This window comes from Oxyura jamaicensis, chromosome 14 (assembly GCF_011077185.1).
Source record: "Oxyura jamaicensis isolate SHBP4307 breed ruddy duck chromosome 14, BPBGC_Ojam_1.0, whole genome shotgun sequence".
NCBI classification, from domain to species: Eukaryota; Metazoa; Chordata; class Aves; order Anseriformes; family Anatidae; genus Oxyura; species Oxyura jamaicensis.
Window position 1 is genome coordinate 3,752,251 of NC_048906.1, and position 10,947 is coordinate 3,763,197.

General features: G+C 50.8%; 1 protein-coding gene across 1 annotated transcript in view; it reads left to right on the forward strand.

Moving 5' to 3' along the window:
* RNF216 (ring finger protein 216) overlaps positions 1-10,339 on the forward strand; it is a 73,144-nt gene extending 62,805 nt beyond the window's left edge. Inside the window, exons 15-17 of the mRNA XM_035339545.1 lie at positions 418-640; positions 8,878-8,947; positions 9,335-10,339. Of these exons, the coding sequence (XP_035195436.1) occupies positions 418-640; positions 8,878-8,947; positions 9,335-9,654 (613 nt within the window). The 3' untranslated portion in view covers positions 9,655-10,339. The remainder of the gene's footprint in view (positions 1-417; positions 641-8,877; positions 8,948-9,334) is intronic.
* The last annotated feature ends 608 nt before the right edge of the window (positions 10,340-10,947 follow it).

A 10,947-nucleotide genomic window follows, 5' to 3' on the forward strand; every position in this document is an offset into this window, starting at 1 on the left:
TGAGAGCAAATGGTTTGCTTTTCCCAAACTTTATCTCCTGGACCATATTTCTTTGTGGCAGAGTCAGGAATCCGCATGCCCTTTGGTCCCTTGACTTAAGGTTTAAATTCTTCCCAAGCCAGAGCCTGGCACCGCTGTGTTTTGGCTCGCATGGAAACCAGAATCAGGGCTGTAGCATGCAGTAACTGATTGACTTTCCTTCACTTAATTTGTTCTTGAGTTGTCATGGGCTGGCTCCAAGTGGAGCTGAGCCCAGACCTCCTTGGAACGGCGGTGGTCTGTGGGGATAGCGTAGGAGGAGAGAGAACGGGGAGAGGGGGTTAAAGCCGTGCTGGGATGGTGCAGCAGTAACTTCACTGCAGGCTGGCGAATGCAAACAGCCCGTCTCTAATTCTTCTCCCTCCTCTTGTGTTGCAGAGAAGAGAAAATGACAGCTGCCCGCATTAGAAAATGCCACAAGTGTGGGACTGGCCTAATTAAATCGGAGGGTTGCAACCGCATGTCCTGCCGCTGCGGCGCTCAGATGTGCTACCTCTGCCGGGCTGCCATTAACGGGTACGACCACTTCTGCCAGCACCCCCGCTCGCCCGGGGCTCCCTGCCAGGACTGTGCCAAGTGTTCTCTCTGGACAGATCCCACAGTAAGTAGCGAAGGGCTTTTGTCAGTGATTCGCACCCTGATTTCAATTACCATCCGATGCCAGCGGGTTGAAATACACGCGTTCCACCAGAGGAAAACAGCCGGTCTTAGACAGCAAAACATTTCTTCTCCCAAGGCAGCTAAAAAACACACTGAAAGGCTCCATCAGCACAGACTTCATCTGACCGCGACTTGGAAGCAACTGGTGTTGCTTTAGGAAAAAAAAACAGACAAGGGCTTTGGTTGGAAGTGCTCTGAGCGCCGTTCTGCAGAGCGGGCTTGTGAAAAGAGCTGGTGGGCAGCGTGTGCTGGCAGCAGGGCACAGCAGCAGGCGTTGGGATTACTGGGACTCGTTCCTGGCTTTGCAGCCGAGTTGCCTTTTGGTATGGCTCTGCATCTGCTGTCTTACTGGTGCCCGATAGCTTTACAGACAGACCTGCTGAGAAAAGTGCTTGCGAGCCAAAGGTCCCGAGCTGCAGTTGTGTCCGTTCTCACGGCTGTTGTCAACAGCTGCAAAGGAAGAACTGCAGCAGGGACTGAGCTGTAAGGGAAGCTGTAGCTGTAAGTTTTTTAAGCTGTAACCTAAAACTTCACGCTGTAATGCATCTTGTAGCTGTGGCAAGCACGGGCTGATACCTTCACGCAGCAGTTCTGTAAACAGAGGTTGTCTGTATCAGAAATCTGGAAGGGAGTGGAAGCAGGAGCAGGAGCTGAATTTCCTGATTTCAACAAAGCAGGAGAGCAATGTGGATGTGGATCTGCCTTCGCAGAGCCTGTCTGAGCTTCAGTTGTTCCAACACTTCTTTGTCTCAGGATGCTGCAGCTTGCCGGACTGCTCCCAGCATGTCTTGCAGGAAAAGTACACAATCCTGCGCTGGTGTGGAGCAAAGAGCGAGCCACTCGAAATGACTCCCTTCTTCCAGTGTAAGCTTCCTAGTCCTCTGCTGCCTGCCCCTATTCTTTGCCTTACCCGGTCACTGAGAGGTGCTAAACTAAGCAGACACCTGCTTCCAGGCACCCCTTAGCCCCACACTTTGGACGCCTGGCTCTACAGTCCCTGCAGTCCCGTCCCCCTTTCCCTGGTTTCCTCCACGATGCGATTCGGCGTTCGGCAGCTCTGGAGTCCTTTGTTCCCGTCAGGCTGCTGATTGTGCTCAGTAATGGCATTTGTTCCAAGCCAGAGAAAACATGAGGCCTCTCAAAAAGCTCATACTGTACTTTAAAATAAATAAATAAGCAAGCAGCACAAAGAGGGCACTGTCACCGGCCCCTTTCCAGCTCTCTAATTAACCAATGTTGTGGCAAAGGAAAATTTCCCACTGTCAGCAGAGAGCTGGCACTGCCTCCTTTTTTTCTGGATGACAGAGCATTGGTGGTCTGGGGAGTTGACGTGGGGTGACTGTCCTCGCTGCGGTGCAAAGCATAACAGGAAACTGGGCTGTTAGCTTCAGAGCATAAAATCATCAGTACCTGTCTGCATCGCCCTCCTTGCAAGGGGCTCGGTGACATGAGCGTAGTCCCACCTGGGAGATCTGCGTTCTCCTGTGGGACAGGTGAGCAGGAGTTAAAGTGGTAGATAAGAGGAGTGGGAGCAAATTTGAACCTTGGCATGGGGATGTGGAAGAGCTAAATGCCCTTGTCCTTTGTCAGGGATGCTGCCCGTCCGAGGGTTTAACCCCACCCCAGCTCTGTTAGCTGGTGCGTGGCCATCTTCTAGTGTGTTTCTCACATTTTTTTCTTGTTCTGCTCAATCTTTTTTATTCTGTTGAAGTTGGTGAGTGGCTAGTGCTGTCAGCATGGGAAGAGAGTATCTACTCTGGGCTTGCGTGTGTTTGCAGCCTTGCTCTGCACACATGCAGAGAAGACAAGGCTGGGGGAGCCGTGGAATCTGCAGCCATTGCTCAGGAGCTTCCACTTGTCTCCCTGGATTAAGCTGTGCTGCAAAATGGGGAGGGCACACATGTGCCACCAAAGCATGGCTGTTAGAGGGTGACAGGACGTTGTTCTGATTTCTGATGTGTTCGTGTACACCTCGGCTAGAACAGTCTTCGTGGCAGAACAGTGGCATGGTCGCAGTGCTGTTGTCTTGTCAGTTTGTGTTTCATGGATGCAGATTTTAGCTTTCTGTCAGACCTGGGTAATTTCACACTTCTGTGAAGAATCAGTTTTGGATCTAATTCCCCATTATTTAAGGCAAAATTTGGGTTTCGTTAAAATAGTGAGGCTTTGTTCCTTTCCAAATGTTTAACATTTTCTGAGTCCAAAATGATCCTTGAGAAAGGATAAATCAACCTTTTCATTAGCTTAGCTTAAAAAATGTATTAAAGACATTTAATTAGGATGTATTAGAGACATTCTTCTAGGAACTGCAGCATCTGTTAGTCTTTGTCTCAAATGATCTTGGGAGAATAAAGCAGACATTTCAAAATTCCCCATAATAAAAGGTTAGTTCCTATGCTGTAATCAGTCTTGAGTCTAAATTAGAGGTCTAACTGCAGTATTTGCTGGCTCAGAGACAAGCTGCAAGCAGGCTGTGGTCAGCGGCTTCCAGGGTAGCAGGCAGTAATCGCCTAATCACTGCATTTCTACTACAGCTTATCGCGCCCTGCACCTCTGCAGGACACAAGCACGTGCCACGCGCTCTTGCCAGCAAGCTGCTTGGCCAAAAGTCCCGGTGCACGTGTTCTGCAGCCCATGCTAGCCTGGGCTCGGCTTGCTTGCTGAGGCATTGCTGCTTGCACGAGAGGCTGATGCAATAAGAGACAAAGCAAAGGATGGAGCGGTGAGGACTGATGCTGCAAAGAGCAAGCTCGGGGCTGAGCATTCTCTGGCTTGTGAATATCTGTAGCAAACCTGAGGCTGTGTGCACAGTGCTGAGTGTGTTGTAGGTGGTTTGTACTAACCCCGTGATGCAGTGTGACTAACGCGTTTTGACTGCTTTGATAAACCAGGTTCTGCTCTCATATGTATTATTTTTAATGCAATATTTACCTTCAGACTCTCAGTGATACTGCATAACAGGTTTTTTTTTTTTTACTTTAAGATGTTTTCAGTAATTCCTAAAACACTCCCAAACACCCCTCATTAAAGTTCAAAGCAGGAAACTAATCATTTTAAGGTGTTTGCAATTAACCCTTTTTCTAGTATTATAACCAGAAGATGTTGGGTGAGGACTGTAAAAATTAAAATCTGTTATGGAATTGCATGAAGTACGTACACAGCACTGACCCCAGTGTTTGGGGGGACAGAAGCTTGGAGTGTTGGGGGAAACTCCCCCAGATGTAGCTCCGAATCATAAGCATACGCTTAACTCATGGTATCCACAGAAAGCCATCGGTACGGCATGTCTGTTGCTGACAGAATCCTGCATTTCTTAGGCACCAGCGTGCGCTCGGTCCCCGTGGCGGCCCCCCTTTTCCTGCAGCGCTGCCTGAGCCCCGCTGGAGTTACAACACAGGCTGCTTTCATCCCGCTTCCTGCTGCACGGAGGAACGCGCAGCAGACAGCCTGCGCCTGTTCTTGCTCAGGCTCTCCGCAGCTGATCTGGGAATGATTTGAAACAAAACCCCTTAGTCCTTTTGGAAGCCTCCGTCGTGAAAATCATTTCAAGTTTATTAGGAACGGCTGTGGCCACACATACGTGGAAAAAGAAAGCGGTGAAAAGCCAGGGAGGGGGAGGCGATGGCGGCAGACGCGCCTCCAGCCCCTCTGCAGGGACAGGGGAGGGCGAGCACAGCCCCGGAGCAGTCAGCAGGTCTCTTGTTTTCTCCCTTTCAGGAGGCAGTCAGCCCTTTTCCCGTGACACTTAATAATTAAAGAAGATAACGAGGAGCACAATAGATAACAGCAGAGCTTTCAAAAGCTTCGCCGGGGCACTTTTGTTCTGGGCAGAGGAGGTTTCACGTGGGGGCTCGTCCCTCGCAGAGCTCTCTGGCTGCTGTGTCCCCCTTCTCCCCTCAGCCTCGTTGCGGCGATGAGAGGCCCTTGGCTTAGCGGCCCAGCTCCTGATTTAATCCATCCACAACCCAGCAGAGCCCAGCCATCCTTTCTGATCGTCTCCGTGCCCTCTGCATTCAGGTTCAGCAGGAGGCGGAGGAAAGCAGGAGCCCTCTCGGCACTGAGAAGGGAGCAGGGCCTGTCGCAGGCCTCCGGCCGCGAAGCCAGGCGGGTCAGCAGCCTGGTATCAGGCAGCATCTCACTGTCTGTTCGGGGGCAAAGCTCCGTCCTGTCTTGTCAATTAACATGCAGATACTAATAAAAACCTCGTTCACTCTCTGCAGCACTTGCTGATACAGAGGGGGATCGCATCTCCTAGATCCTTTGCATTCTCCCTTGGCCACCTCCCTTCTCCCGTGATGCAGCGGAGCACGGGGAAGGGCCACGCTGTAGCGTAGCCCTGCATTTTCTCTCTCACAAGAGAGCCCAGTTACCTCCTCCTTGCTCAGAAACACACAGGCTGGTCATGCTGAGAACCCCCTGGGGCGTGGGGGGTCGCTTTTTTCTTTTTCTGTCTTTATTTTTGCTGCAGGCGAGGCAGCTGACAGGAAGATGACTGTTAACTTGACAGGATAAACCCCTTCAATCCACGCAGCCTGTGAACAGGCTATTAAAATTATAATCTAATCCTTTATTCAAGGTCTTGATCCCAGTCAGGAAAAGGGACACAAGAGGCTTTTAAAATTGTATTGGAGACTCCACCCCATCAGATGACATTAGATGGTTTCTTACCACAGCAACCAGCCATAAGTGCTGTAATGAAAACTTAATTTTCGGTGTGGATGCTTTGCCCCTAAATGAATCTGTCATCCCTCTCCAATTACGGTGGAATCAGAAAACAGACTTTGCTTCTCAAAAATTAGAGGTGTATTGCAAAAATACCGCTGTTGTGCTTGGTATTTGCAGCCCTGAGACTTGTTTGTTACTTCTGACCTATGATGGTGCAGGATGTAGTAGCCAGAACGTGCAGCCTCAGCTTTTCTTCAAAATAGCCTAAATCTATCTTAATGTGCACATATTCCCGTTTTCTCTTTTGTTCCAGCTGGAATGTGGATCTTTCCTAAATACTGCACGTATTGAACTGTGCTGAGCCAAATGGAATGTCAGGTTCTGATTTGAAGTAGGAAGGTGCATATTGTGCAGTGTATTTTTGCTCTCTGGATAATGGATACCAGTTTTTCAGAAATACTGATGCAAAAAGGCTCTAAGCCAACGCTTGGTATGTGGGCTTAAGTATAAATGCTTCTTTAAAGTGTATCCTAACGTTGGAAGGCTAGCAGCAGAGAAGCAGCAAAGCTCCTAACTTATTTTCTCAGATGTGGCTTGTTATGCCTCTGCTGTGGTGGACAGTCACAGAACTAGTCCAGAACTAGTCATACTCACCCAGGTCTGTAGTTGTGTCCCCCCCCTTGGTTCTGCAGTCAGCAGATTTTTTGCCCCCAGGGTGTGCTGCAGGGTTTGCCCCCTCTTGAAGATGAAGAGGGGACAGGGCTGAGCAGGGCTCTCCAGCAGTTGCATTTGAGGTGATGTGTTTCGTGTTACCCTTACGAGACAGACCTCGTTTTGGAGGTCTGGCAGATGGGGCTTGCAGTTACACGTTTGCCCCGTGCTCTGGGAGCTGCAGTAATTGGAACCAGCATCACCCGGGGGTGCCTGCAGCTGGCTCACCAGCCCGGGGCAGATGGTTTTGTCGATCTGTCATTAGAGCAGAGGTCAGCTGCAGTTTAAACCAGGGGTCAAGCAGCCCTAGCTGCTGGAGGGTCTTGTGAAGTTGTGCTCTTGATGTGTCCGACTCCCTGGACTTCTGCGGGACTGACTTTATCAACAGCTGGGTGTGCAGCAGTCTCAGTAGAAGGGGATGTTGCAGCCTGGCTGTGGGATGTGATGGTCCGTCCGCTGTTAGCGTCTGAGCTGCACTCTCCGTGGCAGCAGGATGCCAGTGTCTGGAAAGGCCCATTTTGGAGAGTTAGTTCTGGACTTAGACTGCAGCAAAAGCTTTGCTTAGAAGGGACTCTGGCATATTTCTAAGCTTTAAGGTGAGGTTTTTACCTTTGTGAGAGGGAAGGATATAGGAGATAGCTGTGTTCAGTTGTGCTTAAAATATCAGCATCTGACTTGTCACGTAACTAAAAACAAACAACCAAACAACTGCATGTGCATTTTTCCAGTAAGTGGCAATAAGATGGGAGAGGTGCCTATCCCATTTTCAATGGCGTTGAAAAACAATATTGTGGGAACAAATCAAAGTGAGATCTTGAAGCTTTGGGGCCACCCCCGGAGAGCACCGTTCGCTCAGCAAAGCAGCGCAGGATGTCTGGTTGCCTGTTGTGGAGCACGCCCAGGTCTCGTGTTGCTTTCTAGCCAGGGAGTGTTGCAATCTGATACTCGGAGGTAATCAGAAGTTCTGCATAGGCTCGGAAGAGCCATTCTTCAGCACTTTTTATGAAGATAGATAGGCTGTAATTAACAGTCTGTGGAAGCAGCCTGCTTGGAGAAAAAAAAAACTTGCTGGAGAATCTTAATTTTAACCATTGACTCAAAGAACAATCAAAGGGAGGGAAGTGCTGACTTTGATGGCTTTCTGCAGATTAAGATAACTTCGGTCTCCCAGGGAAACCTTATCTGGTAGCGGGAGGAGGGCACATCCCAGCTTCCCAGGCATTGCTGCTAGACATGTGCAGGACAGTGAGATTGGGAGGCTGACTAGACCTAATGTAATTTCAGTGTAGATACACACAGAGCATGTTTTGAATTTAGTCCCAGAGCACTATTCAAAATAGAGGATATTTTCCACGTTAAGAGTGTTCAGGAAGAAATGTATGGGTTTTGGCCAGTGCTGGAAATAGGATGAACAAAACAAAGCAGTCTTGCGCGTTGTGGGGTGCGTGGAGTGTGGAATTTCCCTCCTGCTCCACTCTTAGCACTTGCAAATGAACTGCTGAAGCAAACCAAATGCTCCTTCGGATGCAGGTAGGCCCAGAGAGGCTGGCGGCTGGTGCAGGTGTTCTGTGTCATCCAGCAGCTCCCGTTCCTGGCCTTCTTCCCTAATCGCTAACACAAGAGCACAAACACTGTCGGAGATGTTTAGCTTTTCTCATTTGTTTTCTGGAAGTGCCAGGCTGTGTTTCATCCCAAAGGACACACGGCAGCAGCGAATGCAACCTGCAGAGGCCAGGAGGACCTCTTGCTGCCACCAATGCATGTGTGGCCAGCAGGAGCATCTGCTGCCTGGCACTACGAGGGAGTTGTCTCGTTAGACCCTTGGTGGGATCTTGATTACCCTGATGGCCGTTGCATGCTGCGGTGTAGTGAAGAAAATAATTTTTCACCTTTCTTTGATGCTGAAACACAAATCAGAGTGATTGGTTTCAGGCTAACGCTGGGCTGCCTCTGGGCAAAGCCGGGGAGCTGCCTGGTCCCTAGGGGCTGTGGGTGCCCGTGGCTGTCCCTCCAGGCATGCCTGTCTTCTGCCTTGGGGGTTGCACAGTCTTCTTCCAGGACTTCATCCATCATGCTCCCTTGATTTAATAAAAAGGTGGTGTAAATGTCAGCTCCCTGGATACCTGCAGCCACCTGAGGCTTTACGGCACTGTTTGGTCTGGTTGCTGCTATTTTGGGTTGAGAAAAACAAGGGGCAGAAGGATGCTTTCAGCTTCTAGCTGTTGCGTTTTCGTTGAGCAGCGGGTCTGAATATTCTTGCTATAACGTCTAGATAGACGTTAAAGAAAACGTATTGTGATTTATGCCCTCCTCAAAGTTACAGATAAGATCTAAATGGCCTCGTTACAGCACCATTTAGCTAGTAGAGCCAGGATTTAAGCTGTGTTAATTCCAGCTGTTGGGCCAAAAACTCAAGAAGTGCTAGCATAGTGTAAATATTTAATAGACTATTGCCATTTAAAAGATTAACAGCTCTCCAGCAACTCTTGGGCTGGGCGGAGTTGGGTTGCAGTTCTCTGGTTTCTATCAAGTCAATGAATTTTAGCACTGAACTCCCTGGAAAGCTGATCTAAACCTCTTAGTCATACTCCAAAGAGTAGGCTTGGCTCTGTGCAAGTTACTTGTGCTGCAGTCCCCTATCGCAGCCTTGCTTCTGACTGGGTCATCCCCAGACGAGGACGATTCAGCCAAATTTGCCTCTTCCTATACAAACACCTGGCAAAAAGAAAAGCAGCACTGGGAGAATAGGAAGCTGCTGCCACAGGAATTAGCCCGCTGACTCTGTACTTCTCTGATTTCTAGGAAGATGACGAGAAGATCATTCAGGAGATTCAGAAAGAGGCTGAAGAGGAACAAAGGAAGAAGAACGGAGGTAAGTCACAGTCTTTATCTGTGCTGTGGTATCAGACTGAGGATGGTAGGAGGACATAGGGCTCCCAGCTCTGGTCTTGTTGGCTTCTTCCCACAGCCTGGCTGCTTGCAAGCTTCTCTGTGCGTTGCTGTGCTGCACCAAACCCCACCAAAATCGTGCTCTAGAGGAGTGCAAGCCATCACCCTGCTCCTGCTGGCAGCCTGTCTAGCTTTAAAGGGCTGTTGCTTGCAGGCTGCAGCTGGGACCATGGGCAGACAGGAGGCTCGTGGGTGCAGCGATGTCTCCTCTCTGCTTGGCAAAGCAGCTGACCGGGCAGTACGAGCATGGACCAGGCCTGGTGGGTTTTGTTTGTAGGATGACTGGTTCATTTCCTTCCTCCCTCTGCAGAGAACAGCTTCAAGCGGATCGGCCCTCCTGTGGAAAAGCCCATGGAGAAAATCCAGAGGATTGAAGTCATCCCCAGACCTGTTCCTCAGAACCTCCATCAGCCCCGGATGCCTCCGTACCCCTTCGTGCACCCCCCCTTCCCGCTCCCTCCCGTCCGTCCCATGTACAATAACATCCCCCTCAACATAGGCCCCATCCCCGCCCCCTACGTGCCCCCGCTGCCTAACATGAGGGTGAACTACGATTTTCCCCAGATCAACGTTCAGCTGGAGCACAACTTGCCTATGCACTTTGGCCCTCAGCCTCGACACCGGTTCTGACCTGGTTCCAATAGCACCTGACACAGAGTCACTGCAGGGCAAAGCCACCCCGGTAACGTCACCCCGTCCTGCTTCAGCCCCCTGGCTTAGCCAGCTGCAAGGGGAGCTGCTGTGACTCACGTGTCCCTGCACTACACCCCTGGCCATGGCTTCTCCGGACTTTTTGCAATTAAACATTTCAGCCTGTGCTGCAACAGGGCTCGGTGCTGCGTTTCCGAGGATCTCTTCCTATGTTGAGAGTCCAGGTTTTTTGTTGTTTGTTTGTTTGTTTGGCAAGGTCTGTTCAGACAGCTGTTGGGAGGGAAAGTGAGGCTTGTGGAGCACAGGGATGCAAGCGTTCCTCGGGAGTTTTCCAAAAATTCAACCTTCCTGCTGGCCAGAGCAGCTGCAACAAGCCTGGGGGAAGTCTTGGGGGAAGGAAGGAGAGACTTGGCACCTGAGCAAGACCTTCAGGATCAAGGTAACAGAACCCTTCTGCCCTAGCCCAAGGCAGGGTTTCCCATCTTCTCCAGCATCCCTGTAATCTGCTAACACCTCCCAGCAGAAATAAATAGTTCAACCCCCAGTAAACGTAGTGTATTTAGCATTCCTCGCTCTGCGAGAGGAGTGAGGAGATGCGGCAGCCATCTCGTTGCTCAGATCTTGGTAGGCAGCCCCAGAGCCGTGTCCTGTCTCAGGGCTTTACGCAGTAGCAGGAGTCTCTGGTACCCTAATCTGGGAACTGAGCTTGCCCCCTTCCAAGGGCTCAGGTGTTTTTCCCCAGAGGGAAGCTGCCTCTCAGCTTCCCAAACGTGGCCTTGGCTTTGCTGTTACCCAGGCACCCCAAATGCCCATCTGCTCCTGGCAGCAGGCATCGCGCACCCGGGGGAAGCGCTCGGAGCCGAAGCCACATCCCTCATCTCACAGACTGCTGGGGCGGATACGTACTTTGGGGCACAGGCAGTGGTGGGTGCTGATGCACACAAACAAGGGAGCACCGCGTCGGTCTGCAGGCAGGCAGCGAGCCCGGAGCCCCCCCCCCAGAGCCCCCCCTTAGCCCAAATCCCCGCAAGCCCGCAGGCAGCAGCCTCGTGCTGTCGGGAGCTGGCTGCTTCTGAAACATTTAACTCCCGAAAACTTGTATTGCAGTTTAATTGGCTTCAGAAGCACGCGTTAAAAGGCAAACACGAGCATCGCTGGGCTTAGGAGGGCGAGGATTTAGGGGAAGCAGAGCTGTGTAAGGAGCAGGGTTGCAGTTGCTGCCTGAGCTTGTCACTGGGGTGTGTGAGGAGCGTTGGTGCAAAGCCCTTTCCC